This window comes from Octodon degus, unplaced genomic scaffold (assembly GCF_000260255.1).
Source record: "Octodon degus isolate 3935 unplaced genomic scaffold, OctDeg1.0 scaffold00163, whole genome shotgun sequence".
NCBI classification, from domain to species: Eukaryota; Metazoa; Chordata; class Mammalia; order Rodentia; family Octodontidae; genus Octodon; species Octodon degus.
Window position 1 is genome coordinate 2,898,121 of NW_004524739.1, and position 25,038 is coordinate 2,923,158.

Below are 25,038 nucleotides of genomic sequence, written 5' to 3' on the forward strand. Positions count from 1 at the left end.
TTTTTTTAAAAATTATTTTTCTTTTCTTTTCTGTGTGTGTGTGTGTGTGTGTGTGTGGCCAGCTCAGCCCACCAGGGGGCGGGGCTGGCTGGCATGTGGTGCTGGGGGATTGAACCGTGGTCCCTGTGTTTTTGCCAAGCTTGTTCCAAGTAGGTGCTTTAGACCACTGAGCCATCTCGCCAGCCCAGGAGTTCCATAATTCTAAATGAAGAAAGGTTGACCTGTGAAACTTTTTAGGTATAGGCATTTAGTAAGTTATTATTCCAAGCTTAATAGCATATACTATGTGTTGACAACTGAGTATTTTCCTGCTTAATTGTCTATTTTCCTGAATTAGATTTGACATTAAAACTACAAGATAAATTTCCTTTCAGTGATACAAAATCTTGTTGGGCTGGCTGAATTAGATTAACATCTAAGATTAGTCTTGATTTAGTCTTGTAGTAGTGCTGTTTAATATGGTCTTAGGCTGCTGTTATACTTGACAGCAGTCAGAATGTCCCAGCTGTGACAGGAGACTGGTCATTGTATACTGTATAGAAAATTCATCTTTGAAGAAAATGAATTTGGCCTTTCAAGTAGATATTGTGAATGAATGTAAGTTTGGAAATGATGAAACACAGATTGGAATTTTTGATAACATGTAAAATTTGATGCTTTTAACAAGTGTTTGTTGTTTTTTACTAATTGATACAATGATTTTATAAATTGAAAAGAAGTTTGAAGTTTGTTTTTCAGGGCATCGTGGTACATACCTGTAATCCCAGCATTCAGGAAGCTGAGGCAGGAGAATTGCTACAAATTTGAGGCCAGCCTGGGTGACATAGTGAGTTAAAGCCAGCCTGAACTACAAGCCAGCAAGATCCTATCTCAAAAACTTAAAAAAAAAAAAAAAGTCTGTCTATCAACTTTTTCAAAATAAGGACCTTTATTATAATATCTATCCATAATCCATTAGATTGGAACTTGATAAAATATAGGCATAAATAATTTAGGATAACTGGGTATGATGTGTAAATTTTGTGTATTTTTAATTTTTTGTATGTATGTGTGTATGTATTTATCTGTATTTGGTGCAGGGTTTCACTATGCTGCTTGAACCCACAGTGATTCTCCTATTTACAGCCTCCCCAGCACTGGGATTATAGGCGTGGCCTACCACACCTGGCATCGGTGGCTGGCTCTGTGTGCCCAGGGGCTGTGCCAGGGATTGAACAAGCTTGCCTAAGCAGGTGCTTAGTCAATGAGCTATCTTGTTGGCCCAGTTTTGTGTATTTAATACTTTAGGTCCCACTTTTTATTTTGGTCTGTTGATTTCCACTAGATTTTTGTAGCACATGAATAATTGCTACTTGAGTAATATTTGGTAACTTGAAACAGTGACTCTGCTTTTCATTTTGACAGCAGCTATACTTGTTTGTACTTACAATTCTCCCTCCCCAATATTTAACATGTAAATGTACTTCACCAATAAAAATAAAAACATCGAGAAGATAATTAACTGGTTTAAATCTCAGGGTTATCCTAGAACTCACTGGCCCAGTTCATGAAACATGTTTGGTAGAGATGTTAGCAAATGCCTCAGGTATTTTGTGTTCTTAATTTAGATTGAAATAAATTCATGAAAGGAGAGAGGTGTAGAAGCTTACATTATGGCTAAAAGAAAAGATCCTGTGTGTAGGGAGAACATGCAGAGTATGGTTACGCAACAAAAAAGGATAAGGGAGAGTGCCTAATTATTCAGGAATGGGAATGGAGCAGCTGCACTTATGCAAAGGAAGGCCAAATTAATGGGTCAGTGTAACTTTACATTCTTGCTTAATTATGAATCTTAAATAGGCCTCCTTAATTCCTTAAGGATGAATGGCTTTCTTTTTGTTAAATGCAGCTAGATAATTCTTCCAGTGTTCCGATGCCATAAAGAATACTGTTATTGTAGACATACCACAGAATAGGTTTGTTATCTTTAACGTTTAATTTTGGAATATTTTATATTCTGGTTAACTAGCTAAGTTGTTTCAATTATGTTAATCCATGAGTAGAATACATTTTGGTTTGCTACCAGTAAAGCATATTTTGTTTTCTGCAGATGAAAATGCATTTTTTCATGTTCTCTTTGAGCATTCTTGGATTTCTTACAAAATGTACTTGTGGAAATTGTCACAAGTACTATTCATACTGTAGAAGTTATATTTAATATGTCTCAAATCATGTGGGAATTTTGTGCCTTTAGGAGAAGTTCAGTACATACTGAAAGCAAACAAACCAACATTTCCTGGAAAGCTGCAGAGGATAGTACTGTGTTCACTTGTACTAGGCGTTGAACATGGGCTGTTGAAGCATTGAAGCAGCAACTGTTTGAGTATAGCAAGAATGGCATATCTTAGTGAAAGAAGTTGACACCTAGTGTCTTAAACACTTTTTATATCCTTATGTGACATTTGGTATATTAAAAAAGCATATGTGGAATGTAAAATATAATTTAGGGAGCATAATAATAAAAGGAATACTTATAAACTGCTGTGTCCAGTGCAGTTTTTGAAACTCTGGAGGGAGAACAGTACAGGATGAAGAAATGAAGACAAGAGTCAAGATGTAGAAAGCTGAGGTCAGGTGGAGCCCTCTCCTGATGGGAGAAAGGACTGCCCAACAAGTGCAGAGTGTTTGCTTCTACAATCAGCATAAGAGGTTGTTTATAAAGAATTTTAAGGGAAGGACAGCCAGATAGCTCAGCAGACTAAAGTGCCTGCTTAGGCAGAGCGCAGTGGCCAGGGTTCGATCCCCAGCATGCCATGCTGGCCCTGCTCCTGGGGATATGCTGAGCCGGCGCATGTAGTGAGACCCTGGGCATGGTGCTGTGCACCTGTAATCCCAGTGCTTGGGAGGCTGGAAACAGGAGAATCACTATGAGTCTGGTCTGTGCAATGAGACCCTTTAGGCCCTATACTAAATACATTAAAAAAAAATAATTTTAAGGGGAGGGTAAAATCCAGAACAGGAAAAACATCTAATCTTCAACAAAATATCATGCTTTGGTGGTTACATGGGGAATAAGACAGGAATTGTCTCTGTTATCTCAGGGAAAGGCCAAGTCACTTTGTATGTCAGCTCCCTGAGTTGTATACACTTCTCATTGGGACCCTGCCAAACTCAAGAGTAGTAGTGACATTGTCCAAGATACCTGAGGTACAGACAGCTTTACTTCCAACAATAAATCTACCATCCAGTTTAAGAACTTGAAAGTTGTCAGTGCTGTTTAATCTACAGTGTTCCCCTGTATCCTAATGCCTTGCCTTCAGAGAGAATTTCTAAGAAGCATTTGCTTTTGAGACAGGGTCTTGCTATTTAGTTCAGGCTGTCCTTGAATTCACTATGTGGTCCAGGCTAGCCTTGAACTTGCAGCAAATCTTGCCTCAGCCTCTTGAGTGCTAAGATTACAGGTGTGTACCACCATACTTGGTTGTTACATTTATTTATTTATTTTTGGCTGTTACATTTATTTAAAAAATAATTTTTCTGAGGCATGAGGATTGCTGTGTTTGGGTAACACAGCAAGACCCCATTTGTTAAAAAAGTACTCACTCTCTCTAACCAAGAGAATACAGTATGTATGTCAATAGATAGTTTATTCTTAAAATGTACTATGTAGTTTGTTTTATAATATTTACTTTCTTCATTCTACATAATTCCTAAGACATCAATTTATGCTGCTGCATGTAGCTATGTTAATTTACCTGTACCATGGTATTATATTATATTGTGTGGATATTTTTTAATTACCCATTTTCCTACTGATAGACATTGGCAATGAATGTTCACGTTTGTATCTTCTTACCAATGTGTGTGATGTCCCTTTCCATGCATGTGCATGTGCATATGCATGAGTATTAGATGTATGGGTGTATAAGCATCTCAAGTTTCTCTAAGGCTGTTACTTAGAATTGCTGAATTCATTGAGCCTATGTTCAGCCTTAGGTAATATCAGGTATGGTAATAAATGCTAGTAGCTGATAATTAGAAGGGCCGCAGGTATATCTCAGTTGCATAAGCGTCTGCCTGGCAAGCAGAGTTTTCATTCCTGGTACCGCCAAGAAAAAAAACAACAGCTTAGAGATGTTATATATTCAAGAACCCACATAGGTAGCACCTTGGCTGTATAAATTCAGACCCATGTTGATCTAAGCAAGGATACTGTTTGAAGAGAAAATTAAATTGGGCCACATTGAATTGTGTAATGACACTCAGATAAGGGCTGTTAATGTAGAGGTTTTTCTCTTCTTGTTCCCATTTCTTATTAGTGTACATTTCTTATGTAAATTGAGGTGAAGATTAAAATTTAACTTATCTTTTCCTGGAAAGAGTTCTGAGAAATTTGCCTCAGGACCTCAGCTGTCATTTCTGCACCAGCTCATTTAGAAAGAAGTTGAAACAGTGGTTCAAGTTGGTGATAGGTATCTGAGCTTCATTACAGAGATACTCTGACCATGTAATGGCACCATGGAAGCTGAAGTCATCAACATCATATCTGTTAGGGCCTAGACAATAGGATGACAAAATATTGATCATGTATTTGCTTCTTAGAGATCTAAAAGTCTTGGGAGAACTGAGCACAGCTCACAAGAATGTATTTTAGCCATTTTCCCCCCTAAATTACACTACCATATTTAGAATTACGTTTTTAACCTCCAAATGTTTCAAGTAGACTTATTTTTGAATGTTTTTCTGATTATTTCATAGTTTTAATACACAGAGCAAATGTTATTGTCACAGCTGTGCCAGTCTTTCCATATAGTGTAAAATTTGTAAAAAGGAAAATTGTATAAATTTTAAGGGCTGGCCAAGATAGCTCAGCGGACTAAAGTGCCTGCAAGCAGGCACAGGGGCTGGGGTTCAATTCCTGGCCCTGCTGGGCCGGCCCCACACCTGGGCGTGCTGAGAGGACAATTGAGATTGGGTGTGGTAGTGCTCATCTGTAATCCCTGTTCTTGGGAGACTGTAACTGGGTGGATCTTCACAAGTCCAGTCTAGCAGTGAGATCCTGAACACACTGTAGACCCTTCCCTAAAAAGTACAAAAAAAAAAAGTATAATTTTAGACATAGAGTGGTTGACTGTAATGAACCCCAATCTTGTTTTATTTCTATATCCACCTATTTTTCTTTCCTGTTTTTTTTTAATGTACTTAGTACAGGATCTGCAGGGTCTCACTACACAGATCTGACTCTGTAGTGATCCTCCAGCCACAGCTTCCCTAGTGCTGGGATTACAGGCATGCACCACCACACTTGTCTTCATTTTCCATTTTAGAACATACAGTTTTGATAACTTATAAGTGAAGCAGATGACTAGGGAGGACTTCTTATTTTATACTGTGTTATTTATCTTGTAGAAGACAAACTGAAAAAAAGAACAGTTTGAATAATAAAGAGCTGGGCCAGGGATATAGCTCAGGGGCACAGTGTCTGCCTGGCAAGCACAAGGGTTCTGAGATGGATTTCTGGTAAAATAAATAGCGCCATTCACACTTATTCTGAGGACAATCATTATTAATATTCTATTTGCTGAAACACATAATTGCTATTTTAAATTAGTTTTCCTGCAAGGAAAACAAAAATAGTTTGGTCTGAAGTTACTATTCCTCAGAAGAAAATCCTTTTGTTTAGTCTTTTTTTTTTTTTTTTTTGGTGGTACCGGGGATTGAACTCAGGACCTTGTGCTTGTGAGGCAGGCGCTTATTCTACTTATTTCTGGTCTCTTTTGTTTAGTCTTAGAACCTAAACTTTCCCTTGACTTATGGGCATGTGGTCCAGCAAAAAGTGATGACATTTCAGACATATGTAGAGTAGAACTTTACAGATTAGGCATGCCAATTAGTGTGATTCGAAATTGTAAGTAATTGTAAGTACCTAAGTAACAGTTTCTAAGGAAAACTTGAACTGCATATAATATATTGATGCTTCTTCTTTATACTTCATGGTTACTCTTTGGGGGGGGGTGCGGCTCAGCTTACCCTGGGGGCAGGTGGAACCTCAGTCCCCTGCGCCTGCCTAAGCTTGCCTAAGCAGGCGCTTTAGACCACTGAGCTATCTCATTGGCCCTTCTTTACACTTCATATGTCTCCCAGTTGTAAAGTTTAGAAGTCTTTAACCAACTTGAAAAACATTCGGAAAAGTGATTCAACATCTTTGTGTGTAAGGGTATGTTTATTTTCATGCAAACGCTATAAGGTAACTTCTCAGTCGCTGAAAACAAGATAAATTAGACACAGATCTAATTCAAGGAGCCCACTCTTATGAAGTGACTTTCAACCTCAGTTTCCAACTTTAATTAATAACCACTAATTATGGAAACTGTGGTGTAGGTAAAGCACTGTAGTACTCTTCATGTGATAGTAATTATAATTTCCATAATACTAGTTAATAAAATGCATGCTAAAAGCTATTATACATCAGTAAAACTTTACAGTCTGCTTTGATTTTCATTAGTCGTAACAGTATCTACACTTCTATTTCAAAAGTAGTGCAGGTTGAACATCCCCAATCACAAAATCTGTAAATGCTGCAAAACCCAAAACTTGGAGTGCTAACATGACACCACAGGTGGAAGATTCCACACCTGATTGACCACACATGACATGTCACAGTAAAATGCAGGTACACCAAAAATACATGAATTACCTCCAGGGTATTTATATACAGTATATGTGAAACATAACTGAATTTCATATTTAGATTTGAGTTCCATATTCAAGATTCTATGTATATGAAAATATCCTCAAATTTAAAAAAATCTCAAACAGTTCTGGCCCCAAGATTTTTATATAAAAGATGTGCAAGTACATGAGGTAGCTGTTACTTAGTCTGTAGGCAGTATTGGAGCACATGGCTTTTTGAGAGCTTGTTTGGGGGTTCTAACAGGGGAGCACAGCTACTTGTGTATATTTGACTGAGGAAAGGGTCCTTTTCTGTCAGTGATGGTTGCTCCATAGCTTCAGGAAAAACACATATGGAACATTGAAGGTGAGGAAGGAAGAGGACACCCGCTTCTGGAGCCAGATCAGCCAAATCAGCCTTGGCGATCAATGAGGGTGACAGATATCACAGCCAGATATTATGGCTTTTTGAACTTGTAAACTGTAACCTCCCTAGGCACTAGTGGTAGCCTTACTAAAGCAAACAATATTGTAACATTGGTTAGTTATAGTGGGAATTGGTGCAAGAATGAAGGTGTTTTCCTTCATGTTGCCCTAGTGAGGAAGGGGCAAATACTGTTTTCCCACTTGAATTGTATTGTGGTTGTAAATTAGATGTTTAGCAAGTTGTTGAGTTTTTCTCTTTACAAGTTGATGATTTTTTTATTTGACTGTCCTCCATGTGGGGGATGGCTTTAGGGGAACTTGACAAGGGTAATGACAAGCTGTGAAGACTGACTGAGTTGATGCTGAGTGAGAACAAGAGGAGACCACACTGAAGGGATGTGGGACTAAAAACTATGACTATAGAAAAATATAGTAAACTGTTACATAACAAATACCATAAGTTTTGTAATAATTTGAGAGTAAAATGATCTTGGCAAATGTGGTTTACTTATTAAGGTTTGCTTCAGGACTGTACTCATAATTTTATTCAGTCTCAAATGAGTTGTTTGCCTTCAGCAATTAGATGTGTATGCCATCAGAGAGAAAATGATGAATCAATCTGCAGTCAGTGTTGTGAGCCAGTTGCAGCTGCCATGTAAAGTGCTCCCATTTAGCTGTTAAAATTCTTTGAATGCTTGCATGTGTAAAATATTCCTAATTTGTTAGGAACACTGTGTGTGTATACATGCCATTGTTCAGGAGACTGTTCTTTATTAGAAAAGTATAGATTCCCCATGGGGTACTAATTACAGCTTTGGCTAGCAAATTGCAGAAAACCAGATAACAAAGGCGAGGGAAAGCATAAAGAAGAGAGAGGGAAAGATTTTGGTTTTGCTCTTTTACACCTCCAGCATAAATGAGACATGCTGTGAATAAATACAGCTGTATGGAAAAATTAGTTTTGAGGCATTGAAAATACAATAAATAATTACCAGCTCATTCAGCAGATCTACACTATGTGTCAAGAACAGGAATTTTTGGGGGCCGGGGAGATGGCTCAGTAGAATAAGTGCTTCCCTGGCAAGCTCAAGGGCCTGAGTTCAATCCTTGGTTCCAAAAAAAAAAAAAAAAAAAAAAAAAAGAACAAGAATTTTTTATAGAAACTAGAGAATATCACAGATTGACTTATTTTCTCTTGGAAAGTTGCTTTGTAAATTAATCTTTGTTGTAATGTTATAATCAGGATTTTGTTGTTGTTATTTTTTGTGGAACTGGGGATTGAACTCAGGCCCTTGTGCTTATTCTACTGAGCCATCTCCCCAGCCCAGGATTTTTTAATACTGCCTTTTTACAACACAAAACCATAAATAAATGTTATTATCACAGAGTTAAGTGTAAAGTTTTAATGTTTATGTTATTATAAGATACTTCATAGTAGGAATCATCTAAAATGTTATTTTTGTGCACTTCCAGTGCAGTTCCACTTACTAAGGTACAATGCAAGATACAGATATTAGAGTTTCTGCCTTTAAAAAAACTTAAAGCCTAGTAATATACACAAAATAATAGAGAGTAAAGTAGAATTCAATGAAATGCTTTATTCTGTGGAACAGAGAATCCTTTTAAATTCCTATGACAGAAAGAGAAATCACTGAGGGCTGAAGTTTAGGGAAGACTTCCTGCCAACTTGGGCTTAGCAGTCAAAATTTTTTTAAATTAATTAATTTATTTGATATAGGATCATGGTATGCAGTTCAAATTCACAGTAATCCTCCTGTCTCAGCCTTCCTAGTGCTGGGATTACAGGCATGCACCACTACACCTGGTTTCAGGACTGGCACAGCATGCTTTTCCTGGGATCAAACTTGGGTCCTTGCACTTGCCAGGCAGGTGCTTAGAATGCAGAGCTATCTCCCCAGCTCCATAGCAGTCAGAATTCTTAAAAAACAAACAAACAAACAAAAAAAAACCCACAGAAGAGATGATTTATTGGAAAAGCGTGAGTAAAGAGGTGCTGCTGTTTCCTGGCCCGGTGGCCTCGGTTCGCCTAAACCAGAAATGAAGATCACGAGGCAGAAACACACAAAGAAGCATCTTGGCTTCTTTCGGAACAATTTTGGTGTCTGGGAGCCGTACCAGATTCTGCTGGACGGCACTTTCTGTCAGGCGGCGCTGCGGGGCTGCATCCAGCTGCGGGAGCAGCTGCCCGGTTACCTGATGGGGGAGACACAGCTTTGCACGACCAGATGTGTGTTAAAGGAGTTGGAAACATTGGGAAAGGACTTATATGGGGCAAAACTAATTGCACAGAAATGCCAAGTTCGAAACTGTCCCCATTTCAAGAATGCAGTGAGTGGATCTGACTGTCTGCTTTCCATGGTTGAAGAGGGAAACCCTCACCATTATTTTGTGGCAACACAGGACCAGAATTTATCTATGAAGGTGAAGAAAAAGCCTGGAGTTCCTCTCATGTTTATTATTCAGAACACTATGGTCTTGGACAAACCATCATCCAAAACGATTGCCTTTGTTAAAGCCATAGAGTCAGGTCAGCTCGTCTCAGTGCATGAGAAAGAAAGTATAAAGCAACTCAAGGAGAAACAGGGTTTAATGAAAAATCCTGAGCAGAGAAAAAGAAAAAGACGCAAGAAAATAAGTGGCCCTAATCCTCTCAGCTGTTTGAAGAAAAACAAAAAAGCACAAGACACAAAATCTCCTACTTCTGAAAAGAAGAGCAAAAGAAAAAGAGTAAGGATACGGAACAGATCCTCCTCTGCAGTACCTTCTGAGAAACAGAACCCCAAAGGATAGGGAGTGCTTTGGATACTTCCAACAGCATTCAGGCGTGAGAAGTGGATTTGTGATTAAGACTGTAGCATATTTGTGACAGAAGTTTATGACTAAACTTATTTTTGTAAATGAATATTGACCTTTATACTTTTGTGTAAAATAAAAGGAATGGTTGGGTTTCGGGAAAAAAAAAAAAAGAGAGATGATTTATTGTACATACTTTACACTCAGTCAAAAGCAAGAACAGAAATAGTCCAGAATGCCACAGGTCCGGGGCAAAAAAAAGGAGACTGCTTAGTTTGAACCAGGTGGATCTCTCTTTGGGGTGGTCTTGGCGGTCAGATGGCAATGAAGTTCTAACCCATTGAGACATCCTAGACAGCATGCAGTTCGAAGCATTCACCAGTGTTGGCAGCCTCCAGCATTCTTTATTTCTGCTCTTTTGGCCTCCATGGGTGTACGAGCTATTTTACTTGGACCTGTGTCTCATCTTTCTTCTTTTATACTTCAGTCTGTGCATTTGCTTCTTCCTCCACTTGGCGCTCATGGTACAGAGGTTTCTAAGAAGATGGCGTTAAAGTTGAGAGAGCCAGAATTTTTTTTTTTTTTTTTCCGTTTGGTGAAACCGGGGATTGAACTCAGGCCCTTGCACTTACCAGGGAAGCGCTTATTCTACTGAGCCATCTCCCCAGCCCCAAGAACCAGAATTCTTAAAGCAAAACATGAATATACTGCTTGAAAAAGTCTGGACTAGTAATGGCGACCCTTATAGAGCTTTTAATGATATTGAACAGCTGGCTGCAGCATATGTGTCACAGGGTCACTACCACTGGTGTAGCTTGTGTAATAGAATAGGTGGAACTGTAGTTGAGTCTGCAGTCAATCAGCCTTGTTTAAGGTCTTTTGCATTAAAGCTCGAGTTGACGTGGGTTGTATATCCTGTGAAACACAACTAGCATCTCTCAGATCAGATTTTAATAGAATAGTACTTCTTTAATTATTAAAACCCTCTTCCCCCTTACTCTGCAATGGAAGAAAGAACATTAGAAATAGTTTTTAAGCATCTTCCAGGGGATATACATTGATTTTTGCCAATGACTGTTTCTAGATAATTTATTTTCCCTCTCCTTTACGTAGAGACTGTGAAAGAGACCAAAAAAAGGTGCTACCTGACAGAATGTTTTTATGTTGAGCTATCATTTTTAAGAATATTTTTTTGCGGGGGCCGGGGAGATGGCTCAGTGGAATAAGTGCTTCCCCGGCAAGCACACGGGCCTGAGTTCAATCCCTGGCACCACCAAAAAAAAAAAAAAAAAAGAATTTTTTTTTTGCACACTTGTAGTTGCAGCACTTGAGAGGCTGAAGCAGGAGCATTACCGTGAGTTTGAGACTAGTTGGGCTACATGTTGTTTAATGCTAGCCTGAATTGCAGAGCGAGACCCTGTCTTAAAGAAAAGAAAAATAGGCCTGTCTCTCTCTCTCTCTCTCTCTCTCTCTCTCTCTCTCTCTCTCTCTCTCTTTGGTCTTTTTGAGACAGGGTCTTTCTCTGCAGTTCAGGCTGGCCTTCAGCTTACTTTGTAGCCTAGGCTGTCTACAACTCACAAGGATCCTCCTGCCTCAGCCTCCCAAATGTTAGGATTACAGGTGTGCACCACCACCGTGCCCTGCAAGAATGGGTCTTTAAAAGGGGCTCATTTTGCTACGAGAGGAAGGAGTCAATTTCATTAGTTTTGTGAACCTGGGTTCTCCCCATTTTTTATACCCTTTGAGTACTCCTCTAGTTTGATTTTCTTTACTTTTTACCTAGCTGGCTTTCTTGTTATAATTCTAGTAAATGCTTCTGTGGACTGCTTGAATTTTCTGATCATGAGCATGTATTACTTTTACTTTTTTCAAAAAAAGGTGTCAGCTAAGTGTGCTATTTTATTTATTTATTTATTTAAAAGTGTGCTGTTTTAATTTTATATCTATAAATCCCAGCACTCAGGAGGCTAAGGCAGGACAGTTGCTACAAGTTCAAGATCAGCCTGTACTACATAGTGATTTAAAGGGTGAACAAATAGTGAGACCCCCATCTCAAAAAGACACACACACAAAAACAACACCCTCCAAAAAAACCCATGTATACATAAATAAACATATATATGGCATCTTTTCATAAATATTCAGCTCATAGTTTTTCAAAAGCATCAATTTTTAATAGGAAAAAATGCAGAAATAATCCTATCCCACTTAACATATAATAGCTGTTGATGTCTTTTTAATTTCTTAATTTATATATTTGTTTTTTGTTTTTGTTCTTGACACGGGATTTTATGGAAAATATGGCATCTGGACTAGACCTGAAAAGAAAGTTAGAATTTCTGTAAGGGAGATACAGGCATATAGCATTATAAACACACAGGCAGAAGTAGGAAAGTTACAGGCTTTTTCAGGAAATAAGCAGTTCACAGTTCCAGATGGTGCTAGTGGGAGAAGGGTCTGGACCAGTAGAGTGAGGCCCAGTTAAGCACATTGAAGTGCTGTGGAAAAGGAATTTGGATTTTATATTGTAGCTACTACATAACTTTTAACATTTGATTTTTAATAAATATTTTTAATTGAGTAAATAACATGTTTTATTTTTAGCTTAGGTTTTTTTTTTTTTTTTTTTTTTCCAATGATCTTCTAAAGCTTTTTTGGTGCTGAGGATCAAAATCAGGCCTGCTGCATGCTCGGCCAAGTGCTCTACCACTGAGTGAACTCCCCTCCCCCAACTCTAAAATCTTGTTCCATTTGTTAAGTTGGTATAATAATTGTATATACTTATGGAGCAAAGCGTGATAATTTGACATATGTATATGAAGTGTAATTAATGGTCAAATTAAGATAGTACTGTGTTCTGAAACATTATGTTGGGAACCTTTAAACTCAATTCTAGTTCTTTATAAAATACATAGTAAGTTACTATGAACTATAGTCATACTAATGATTAAATCTTTCTTTTTAGGAAGACAACTTTTGTAGCAGGTGGGATTACAAACAATAGCAGGTTATTTATAGCAGTCTTGAGTGAATTAGCAAGTGGATGGAGAGGTAGAATCAATAGGATTTGATAACTGGATTTAACTGGGAAGAAAACAAGAACAGAAAAATTCAAGGTTGTGAGTTTGAAAACATGGGGATTACATTCTTCTTTGCCTTTTTGAATGAAGTATGTGGAATTGAGACATTCTGACATCGGGTGTAGTGGATCATCATTATGTAAAGACCTTAAGCTAAATAGGTTTTATTATCCCAATAAAGGATCAAAATTGCTGTGACTTTGAGTTTTTATACACGCCCTGTATGTTGCTTCTTTACTTGGTATAGTATATATTTGGTAGAATAAACTCCTCTACTTTAAATTTATTTGATACACTAGACCAAAACAAAACAAAAAACTGGTTAAGAATAAGGCATAAAATCAAGGTGAATGACTCAGGGCCAGAGAGTTTTCTGTACAAGTATGTTTTAAAGTGCTGCTTATTTTAACTTGGGACATTTGAGGTGTTTATTTGTGTTCTTTCGTTTGTTTATTTTTTGTGACAGAATCTTGATATGTTTCCAAACTGGCCTTGAACTTGAGGTCTTCCTGCCTTCGGCTGCTCAGTGCTGGGATTGCAAGGATTCACAAAGCCTTGCTGACTTTTGAGGTTTAAGGCGAAATGAATTTAAGAGAATAGAATATTAAGCATTCTCTAGACAAGTATTCTCTTACTGTGTAGCCAGACAGGCTTTGAATCTTCCTGCCTTATCTTCCTGAGTGCTGGGATTATAGGGTAGGACCACTGCCTCTGGATTATACACTGTTTCAGTAGTGGCTAAATCTTTACCTTCCTACTTGCAATGTACAGAGTACCATTCTTTCCATATTCTTGTCAACATTTATTTATTTATTCAAATTATAGCTATGTATCATGGTTTTCAGTTGCATTTTTCTAAGGATTGTTAATGTTAGAGCAGCCAGCTTCTGCCTGCTTGCCTACCTGCCTCCTTCTCTACCTCCCTCCTTCTCTACCTCCCTCCCTCCCTCCCTCCCTCCCTCCCTCCTCTTTATGTCTTTGCAGGGCTGGCAATTGAACCCAGGGCCTTACCCATGCTAGGCAAGTGCTTGCCATTGAGCTACATCTACTAGCTTTTTTGTACTTGTTGGCCATTGTATATCTTCCTCGGAGAACTATCCAGATCGTTTGCCTATTTAATTTAATTTACTTATTTATTTTCAGAACCGGGGATTGAACTCAGGCCCTTGCGCTTGCCAGGCTCTGAGCCATCTCCCCGGCCCACGTTTGCCTATTTTAAACAGGGTTGTTTGTCTTTATTACTGAGAATTCTTTTTTTTTTTTTTTTTTTTTTTGGTGTGGAACCAGGGATTGAACTCAGGCCCTTGTACTTGCCAGGCAAACGCTTATTCTACTCAGCTGTCTCCCCAGCCCCCGAGAATTCTTTATGTATTGTTTTTAGAGTTCTTTAGGCGTAGACTAGACCTTTATCTGATGTATAATTTGAAATTTTTTTTTCCATTTTGTAGGTAGTCTTTTCACTTTGTTTATAGTATTCTTAGAAACACACAAAAAACTTGAGTTAAAATCATGACAACTTACACTTGTGTTTATTGGTGAGCATTTTATATTTTTAGCTTCTCTATTTAAGATTTGATGAATTTTGAGTTAATTTTTGTGTATGAAGTAGGCGTCCCAATTTATTCTTTTCCATGTGAATATTCAGATAACTGTTCTTGTAACGTCCTGTCATTAAGCATAGAAGAATCACACATTATTCTAAAATTCTAAGATGCTACAAGAAGTATGTTTTAAGAGAATTGGTGTATGTAATATTCTTGCATACAATTAACTTCTCTTCACTTTTTCTCTTAACATTACAGATATTTTATTTTTTTTATTTATTTATTTTTGCTCCGAATGCCTTCAGGGCAGGTTTGGCTGGCTGGAGTGTTGTGGGGATCGAACTCCAGCAACCTGAGGCTGACAGCTTTGTGGAAGCAGCCACTTAAAGAGCTGAGCTAGGGCCAGGCCTCCCCATTACAGATATTTTAAAATTCACGTTTTTTTATTTGACATACTCAGTCTAAGCCAGATGTTTAGCTTCTATTTTGTGTTCTCATTAAAATAGAGGAATGTGGGCTGGCCAGAGAGCTCGGCCGACTAAAGTGCCTGCTTAGGCGGGCGCAGGGACTGGGATTTGATCCATGGCACCACATGTGCTGGCCCTGCTCCCAGGGCACACTGAGACTGAGCGTGGTGTCGCGTGCCTTTAGTCCCAGTGCTCAGGAGGCTGAAAACAAGAGGATCACTATGAGTCCAATCTGTGTAGTGAGACCCTTTAGACCCTATAATAAAACAAAAAGCAACCCCAAAACAGGAGAATAACATGGTGCTGATACATGCTCTATTGACTAGCCCCTAAAGAATTAAACTCATTTTCATGGGCCTGTTATTGTTTTGTTTTTGTTTTTTTTTTAATTTATTTTATTTATTTATTTATTTGTGTGTGTGTGTGTGTGTGTGTGTGTGTGTGGCCAGCTCAGCCCACCAGGGGGCGGGGCTGGCTGGCATGTGGTGCTGGGGGATTGAACCGTGGTCCCTGTGCTTTGCTAAGCTTGTTCTAAGTAGGTGCTTCAGACCATTCAGCCATCTCACCAGCCCATGGGCCTGTTATTGTTAAACTCCAAATGCAGATATTGTGTTATGTTCATAACTGAAATGAATAAATCCGATACTTTATTTTTGTCTGATAGTAAACATTTTAATAATAATATTATTATATATATATTTTAAGAGTAGAATATTTATTGGGGAAAGAAAACTCCTGTCCAAGAGAGGGACAAAAGGGGGACCTGGGAAAAAGGGGGAGACACGAGTGGATTGCCCTTAATATTATTTTTGTTATTTGATTAATCTTTGTGTTATGCTAAAGAACTTTTTTTTTCTTTAGCGACAGGATCTCACTATGTAGTTCAGGCTGAACTTGAGCTTACTATGTAGCCTTAGGCTGGCCTTGAGCAAACCCTCCTACTTCAGTCTCCCTGGTGCTGGGATTACAGATGTATGCCACCATGCTCAATTAGAACTGTTGAATTTTGAAGAAGCACATTTTTAAGAGAAAGTACATTTTTTTGTTTGTTTTTGAGACAGTGCTATAAAACTTGCTAAATATACAGGATGATCATAGAAATAGATTCTGTTTTAATGAAGTGGAATGAATTCATTAGCTAAAACACTATTTGCAAGTGTAATCTATATAGTAAAGTTTAATCTAATTTTCTTGTCACAATGATAGCCACATAAGTCTATTTTCTCAGTTTTAATAGCCCTCTAAAGTACATTATTATTTTTCTTTTTTTCAAATCTTTTATTTATTTGATACATGGTCTTGCTACGCTGCTCAGACTCATAGTGATCCTCCTCTTTCGCCTGTGGTTCAAGCTCTAGTGATATTTCACAAGCCTATTATGAGAACTTTCTCCTAGTATCTTTGTTTGCATTTCTTCCCATCTTTTACAACCACTTACCAAAAATTCTCTTAATTTACTGTGTACTTCCCTGTTTAAAATCCTTTAATGGCTCCTTATTTTACAGGGGAAATACATAAATTCTTGAACGTTAAAAAAGCTGGCCTTTATTAATCTATCCTTACCTATTCTTAAGACCTGTTCTTAAGTCTTACCCTTCGTTATATTTTGTCATCCTATACTTTGCTATTGCAGCTCTAGGGAAGTGCTTTTATTTCCTGCTCACGTGTTCATGCTCTTTGTAGGTGCTTCACTTTGCCTCGTGATCATGTGCTTTTCTGCCTTCTTCACCTAACTCCTTGAAGATTTAGTGGAAGTTGCCTGGGGCTCGCTATGTAGTTCAGGCTGGCCTTGAACTCATTCTGCAGCTAGGGCTGGCCTCAAACACATGGTGATCCTCCTGCCTCAGCCTCCTGAGTGCTAGAATTACAGGTGTGTGCCACCATGCCCATCTCAAAGACCTTTTTTTCTTCCTCCCCCAGAAAAAAAAAACCCTTTCTTCACAGCTGATTTAAAAGCTTTCTCTGTGGTTTGCCTACTTTCTTATATATATTACTACATAATTTCATACTCTTTTTTTTTTTACTCTTTTAATAAACTGTACTCTTTGAGAGTAGAAGCCATATATTTAAAAAAAATTTTTTTTACAACCCCGACTCCGCGTGGCACTTAGAATATTATGTTTAGTAAATGCTTTTTTTTTTTTTAGATTAATGCATGGATTTATTTGAATTAGTGATTGGGTTTTTAAATATTGCCCATAGTTATGGTAAAGCTTTTTTTTTCTCCAGAAGGAGAAAAAGAAAAATAGTTGTTTAATTATGAGGAAAAAGCCTTTATTAATATTGTAATTCTCACTGGGCTCCAATGAAAATATTACTGTTCAAAATTTTCAGAGATGGGGCCGGGGGGATGGCTCAGTGGAATAAGCGCTTCCCTGGCAAGCACGAGGGCCTGAGTTCAATCCCCGGTTACACACACACACACACACACACACACACACACACACACACACACAATTCAGAGAATCTGAATAACTAGGAGAGGATTTTATAATTACTTCTTGGAACTTTTTTGAAACTTATTTTCTCTTGGGATCAAGAGGATAGTACTGTGTTAAGCACAAATCTGGAGACTATAAAGAGAAAGGAAGTGAATGGATGAGCTGTGGATGCAGAATGAGGTCACAGGGTTTCTGGGTGTTTAGTTTAGTTCATGATTCTCTTGGCAGTATTGAAATAGCCTAATTTCTTTTTAGAGCACATATAAATGAAGAATAACCTGCAGGTTAGGTGGGAAGGGCGGGCCTGCCTCTGTCTGGATTCAGATTCCAAGGAGCTGACCCAGAACCGTATCCTTAGGGAATTTAGAGTCATTGTCATTTGAGATGATGTTCATCACTCTGAACTCCTTTCAGTCCCACCTTTGTTCTAACAGACTGTCTGGAGTGCGGAAGAAAATATTTGTGGTAAATTTGTGCATTTTGAAGGTGTTGTATCTCCACGTGGGATGATGTATCAGTGTCATTCTGTGGCTACATGATAATTTAGCAAGTTGTTTTCTGCAGTTAAATCACAAAGCATCTCTTATGAGCTAATGTTTTTCTTGAAAATTGTGAATATTTATAAGCTGGGTGCGGTAGCACACAGCTGTAATCCCAGCTACTCAGGAGGCTGGAACAGGAGGATCACAAGTTCCAGGCCAGCCTGGCAACTTAATGAGACCCGACTCAAAATGACAAGGGACTGTCTCAGTTGCCAGAGCTCTTGTCTAGCAAGTGTGAGGCCCTGGTCAGTGAGGGCCAACCTTTTAGAACGTTCATTTCTAACAATAAGCAGGCTGTGGCATGCATGACATACATCTACCATGACTGCTAGATCTTTATTCCTAGTATCCACTCCTCCCAAAAAAGCTTTGTGAGAGGAATATACAGTTTTGACACTGATTATGTTTTATCTTCAGTTTATTGTAAAGGAAGGAGTTAACACATCTAGACCTGAAATGTCTTAAGTACCTCGCATATGTAAATAGCCTTTTAAAAAATTTTTTTTGTATATGACTGGGTTTTTTCAGTTTCTTTTGTCACTTGACTTACATGTACATCTTTTATCATGCTTTTTCCAAAGCATTTGGCCTTTGGAATATCAACGTCAGTTTTTCTCATTTGTTCAACTTTTTTTTTAGAGGTAGCTTTCTAGTTATCAGGGATAAAGTAGTGGACAAGGCGGAGATGACTTTACATTTTAGTGGGACAGATGAACAATAAAGAAAGTTAAGTAAAAATTACAAGGCAGGTCACTGAAGAGTAGTAAGTGCTGCAGGGAAAAATAAAGCAATGAAATGAAAAGATGTACAAAAAGGGCTCCAGCTTTGTCAGCAACTGCAGAAAGTCTCACTGAGAAACTGATATTTAGGTAAAAAAACAAACTGAGAAAGTGATATTTAGGTAAAAAAAAAACAAAACAAAGGGAGAAAGTCTTACAGATGAGGGAGGAATAGCTGGGCAATGAGAACAACAGATACTAAGGCCCTGTTGGAGAGCACACCTGGTGTGTTTAAGGGCGAGTAATATCATTGTGGCTGGAGCTGGGGAGACAAATTTTAAAAATTTGACTTTTATTCTGAATGACATAAAATGTCTTTGGAATTTGTTTTGGCAGTGGAGTGATCATTCTAGCTCCTTTATTGAGAGCTGTTTTTAGTTCAAAATCGGGTTATACAAAAAATGAATTCCTTTTAGAACTCTATTTCAGTCATTTAGCAAAATATGTTTTGGTTCTGAGTACCTCATTTGAAAGATGATGATGATGGGATGATGAGGAATTGGTAAACCAGGCTGGCCAAATAGCTCAGCAGATTAAGTGCCTGCAAGCAGGCATGAGGCTGGTTCAGTCCCCAGGCCTGCCCGTGCAGGCCCTGCCCCCGGGGTGCAATGACACAGCAATTGAGACTGGGCGTGGTGGCGCTTGTGCCTGTAATCCCAGCTCTTGGGAGCCTGTAAACAGGATGATCACTATGAGTCCAGAGTCTGATCTAGTAGTGAGACCTTGAACACCTTCCCTAAAATACAGGAAAAAAAAATTGTAAACCATTTCATAAAAAGAGACTGTTTAAGGATCTGGAGATTTAACCTTAGAAAGTATTTTCTCAGGATTTAACCTTAGAAAAAAGAAACTAATTTGTAAATAGGATATCATGTCTGCATCTTGTACAGCAATTAACCAGTAGGAAGAATGTATGCAATGTGTTAATTGTTGAAACTGACCTACCAGTTTGGTTTGAAACTGTCTCATTGCTATTTGTTTCTCAATAAAATTATGGAAAAAAAAAAGAAACTAAAAGAGAAGAGAGTATGATGGCTAAAAAGCACTACAATGTTACATTGGGTTGTATGACATTGCTGGGGTTAGTTTATTAGGTAAAAATGGTTGAATATTGGTAGTTTTATGTGGTACATATTAATGCTATCTTTGGAGATTTGAAAGCAACTGTATTTATATAGGAACAGAAGTAGGCTTATTTTGGTTGTTATAGTGATTCAATCCAGGACCAGAGTATGTATAAATTATAGAGGCAGATATGAGCACAGTGTTGAGGGGATCACCTTCCAATAATCAGTTGTCTAAGAATGGAATGGGTTATGGTAAGGGTCTCTGCCATCAGAAATGTTTAAATAAGGGCTCGATTAAAGATGATTTGGCCCAATGAATAGGAAGTTAGACTAGATGGGATGTTGTTAATGTCCTTTCCATGCTTACTGTCTATAATCGTTATGTAATATGCATAAAAGCAAAGCTGTTTACTTGTGATCATAAAAAGGATTAAGATTTTTGACTCAAAGATATACTTATTATGTGTTTCCTTTTTCCTTCACAAAAGGAGTAATGTTTTGGAAGAACCCCCGCACACACACACACACACACACACCAATTGCTATAAATGAAGCTGTAGTGGACATTTGGCATAAAAATTATAAACACTATTTAGCTATTTTGGAATTCTTACATGACTCTTACAAGAACTGTTCTAATTTCTGTAGTTTTTTTTTTTTTTTTTTTTTTTCAGTGCTAGGAATTGAAAACCTCAGATATGCTAGCCAAGTGCTCTATTACTGAGCTATATATCCCCAGCCCAGATTTGATTGAGTTATTGTGGTAATGGAGATTGAACCCAATCTTGTCTTGGTTACTCTTCTCTCCTTGCTGAAACAAAATGCCTAACAACCAAAGTTGTTGAAAATAAGCAGTCACTATTCAATAGGTCCAAACTGCAGCTCTGGACCCACTGAATAGTGACTGCTTATTTCTCTTTCCTCTTAACCCCTGATAACCACTATTCTATCTCTATGAATTTTACTATTCTGGATACCTCAAGTCAGTAGAATAATATAATATTAGTCCTTTCGTATCTAGTTTATTTCACTTAACATGATGGCATCCAAGTTTTTGGTTTTTTGTTTTTTAATGTACTGAGATTTGAACCCAGGGTCTTCACACTCAGGTATATCCCCAGTCTTTATTTTTTTTTTTTTTATTTTGAGATGGGTCTCACTAACTTGCTCACAGTGGGCTGGAACCTGTGATCCTCCTGAGTGCCAGGATTTCATTCTTTTTAAAGGCTCCTTTTTGAGTTGTGGTCTCACTATATTGCCCAGAATCTCCTCAAGCTCCTGGGCTCAAGGGATCCTCCTACCTTGTTTATCAAGTAGCCAGAACTATGGGTGTACACTCAGCCAAGGTTCTTTTTGGAAAAAAAGAAAAGTTAAGGCAAAGAGATTTTTTAATTTTATTTGCTTTTGCTTTTTCCCTGAAACAAGAAAAGAGCAATGGCAAAGTTTAGTTGAAAAAGTAAAAGTGAAGAAGAGTGAGGGAGAGATTGGCCCTACAGAGTGAGCTTGGGTTGAATAAAAGAGGAGAAAGGAAAATAAAAGGACGCCCCTGAGAAAGCAGGGCAGGCTATCCCAAGGAAACTGGCTTACAGCTAAGGCTCTTTGAAAAGGTTGTATGTGAATACAATGGTTTTTTTTATTTATTTATTGTCTCAGTTACTCTTCCCTCCATTGCTGAGACAAATATCCCACATCCAAAACGAAGGAAGGAAAGATCTATTTAGCTTACAGTTACTGGAGGTTTCAGTCCATACTCAGCTGGCTCCAAGGCAGACTGGCACATGACAGAGGGCAGTAGTTCATGGCGGTGGAAGACAGCAAAACTCCAAGAGCAAAAGGGCAGAGTAACAGCAACAATGGCTATGGAGAGCAAGTCTGTCTCCCTTAAGTCAGGCTGTCCGCCCCAGGCTGGATGTAGTACTTACATCCATAATCCCAGCAATCCTCAGATCTATAATCCCAGCCTTGGATCATGAATTAATCACAAACTGTAGAACTCATCATGTGCCTCAATGATTGCATGAGGCTTTGGGGTGGGGGGACAAATACGCACAAACCATCACACTATTCATCTTTTTTTTTTTCCTTAAATTTTATTTTTTTACTATTCATCTTAACTCTTGTTTTTAGACAACTATATAGTGTTTTTTGTGTGTGTGTATGTGCCACGGATCAAACTCTGGACCTTGTGCTTGCCTGGCAGGTGCTTGACGCTGAGCTATATCCTTGGCCTGGTGGTTTTTTCTTTCTTTTTTTTTTTTTTTCTTTTTTTTCTTTTTCTTTCTGAGACAGGATCTCATTATGCAGCTCAGGCTGGCCTTGAGCTCACTTTGTAGCCCAGACTGGCTTCAAACTTGCAATGATCCTCCTGTTTCAGCCTCCTGAGTGCTGGGATTTCAGGAGTGGACTACCACGACTAGCAGACAACTATATAGTTTTTCCTTTAACTTTATTATCCTTCTGAAAAAAATTGTTCACTTTTCTTAGGTAGTTTACTGTTTTGGTCATGGGAAATACTATTTTGTTACAGACCTACTGAGAAGCTGTGCTTAGCCTGCACCCCTAAAAATGTGGGCAGATACATTTCCTGCCCTGTGTTTCCTGTCCCTTCCATCTCCTGCCTGCTCTGCCTCAGGCATTTGCCTCTTCAGGACTTGTGTCCAAGGTCTGTCTGACCTCTGGGTGTCTTCCTGGAGCCGGGTGGTCCCCCACCCCCTGCCCCTGCCGAGGCCAAAGCTTACTCGAGTCATCAGGCTCCTCCATGAGTGAGGCAAGCCATGTTGAGGTGGGGTCATCAGAACTCCCACTGCATGGGTCACGCGTGGTTCCTGGAGCAGGCACTGAAGGCTCGGCATGGCCTGTACTAGTAAGGACTGTTCTGGGTCCTCTCTACTCACAGAACTTGCTGCCAAATGCCACCTGTGCCACCAAAGTGTTCCATTTACTGGTACCACCTGTAGTTGAAACAGGGAGTGCTGGAAGTTGGTTAAAGAGGATGATGAGGGGCTGGGGAGATGGCTCAGTAGAATAAGCGCTTCCCTGGCAAGCGCAAGGGTCTGAGTTCAAGCCCTGGTTCTGCAAAAAAAAAAAAAAAAAAAAAAAAAAAGAGGATGATGAGGCCTCATTGAGAATTACATCAGCCTGGGGCTGGGGTGCTGGAGGCAAGGGAGAGCTGTGCAGGGACCTCAAGCCTTAGCGACTGAGATGACAAGGGCTTAAAGGTTGAGCATGGGTGGAGCAGTCCTCCCTTTCCTGACACTAGCCACCAGAGTGACAGTGCTGCCCTTGTGCTCAGTAACCCAGTGGCTCCCTGCTGTTCCCAGTATAAAGCTGAACAATGACATTGAGAATGGAAAAAAAAAAAAGGCCCTGAGTGATCAGGCTTCTGTTTGCCTCTAGGTTTCCTTTTTGTCGTTGACTGTATTCCTTTTACTCCCTACCTGTTTGTTATTCTTCCTCCCCACCGTGTACTTTGTGCTCACATTGTTCCCCTGCCTGAGCTACCTTCCTCTTCTCACAGTTGTCCTCTGGCAGTAATGAAAACCTGGCCCACGGGGCCCATAACCTGCTTACCTGCTGGCATTTCAGATGTGCCAGGATGACAGCTGGGAAAGCATTCCAAGTTATTTTGATTTTTTTCATATCAGTAAAGTGGGCGATCTGATTATATACATTGTGTATCTGGTTATACTACATTGTTGTTATTTTGAGAAAAAAATGGCAGTAGTCAGAACGAAACAATATTTTATGTTTATAAAGATTATAGTGGCTCTGTTATTTCCCAAAAAGATTATTCATCTTTTTAGAAAAAGAGTATTGTGGTTTGGCACATATGAAATCTTATATAAATAATGTCATCAGATTGGGCCTTTCCCATTGTAATTATGTAATTTTAAAAAGTTATTACAAAATATTTAAGAGGTAGAAAAAAGGTAAACATTATCCAATTTGCAAGGCATTACTAATATAGTTGAAAGAGTTTCTGGCACCATTTCCCAGTCTTATTTCTTTTCTTTGTTTTTGCTTTTAAGACAAGGCTGGCCCTGAACTCACTAGGTACCCCAGGCAGGCTTTAAACTTGTGGTGATCCTCTTGCTGGGATTACAGGTGTGTGCCACCACAGCCTGCCTCTTAGTTCTTTTCTTTAGAGGAAACTACTATTCTAAAATTTGTGATTATGCATTTCTTCATACTTCTGCTACATATGTATGTCTAAGATGTTTATCTGTATATTTAAAAAGTATACAGTATATGCATATTAAAACCAGCATTATAGCCCTGATTTATGAACACTAGAGTTTGGATCTTTCATGGACACCAGCAGACCTCACATTACAAACATTCATAGAGGTGAGCAAATCATGGGAATAGCTCAGGTGTCTGCCTTTCATTGTCACAGTTGTGCTGCTGTGTGCTCACTGCACAGAGTGATAGTGTGTAGTAGGGCAGTGGTCAGTCAGAGCCCAGGATGTCTGGAAGCAAGAGGAAAAACAGTGGTGATGGAGACTGGTGGGAGGGGCAAAGCAATATATGTTGTATGGAAGAGTATTAAGACTTACCCTTGTCAGATTTAGGAATGAGCCAGGCATGTTGGTGGACGCCTGTAATCTCAACACGTGGAAGGCTAAGCAAGAGGATCCTGGTGAGTTCAGGGCCAGCCTGGGCTACATGAGTAAATTCAAGGCCAGGTTGAACTACACAGTGAGCCCCAGCCTTAAAAAACAAAACAAGCAAAAGATTTAGGAGTAAATCCAACTTGTTTACTTCCCCCAGAATGGAACTCATTTGTAATTTGGGGACTTAGTGTACTTTTTTCATCAAACACAAGATTCACCTATGATATATGTTTCTGTCCTGTGAGTTTGTTAGTTTATTCATGTATCCTCTAATTGATGGACATTTATTACTACTTTTTTCCTTGTAATTATTTTCAAACTTCTATACAAAAATCATACATTTCTTTTAAATTCTATCTTGTTGGCTTTTGAACTATGATTGAATCATAAGAACTATAAATTGGGTTAGGCACCATGGAATAGTAGTGAGTCTGAGGTGAAATTTTATGAGTTACTTTTGAACTTTGAAATGCAATTTTTATGGGACTGAACATATATTTTAACCTGTAAGATGACTTATACCACCCTGAACTATTTTTAGTTATGAATCACATTATTGCTTAGTTTGAAAAGAACAGGTATTCTGTTTTGTTCTCTCAAGCTGTCTAAATTTG

The 25,038-nt window shown here is 38.6% G+C and overlaps 2 protein-coding genes across 5 annotated transcripts in view; both read left to right on the forward strand.

Annotated features, from left to right (window-relative positions):
* Positions 1-25,038, forward strand: part of Epb41 (erythrocyte membrane protein band 4.1) — a 251,748-nt gene that overhangs the window by 54,358 nt on the left and 172,352 nt on the right. The gene's annotated exons all lie outside the window — the stretch shown is intronic.
* Positions 9,111-10,002, forward strand: LOC101576832 (rRNA-processing protein UTP23 homolog). Its single transcript, XM_004642902.2, has one exon. The coding sequence runs from the start codon at positions 9,136-9,138 to the stop codon at positions 9,886-9,888; it is 753 nt and encodes a 250-aa protein (XP_004642959.1). The 5' UTR covers positions 9,111-9,135; the 3' UTR covers positions 9,889-10,002.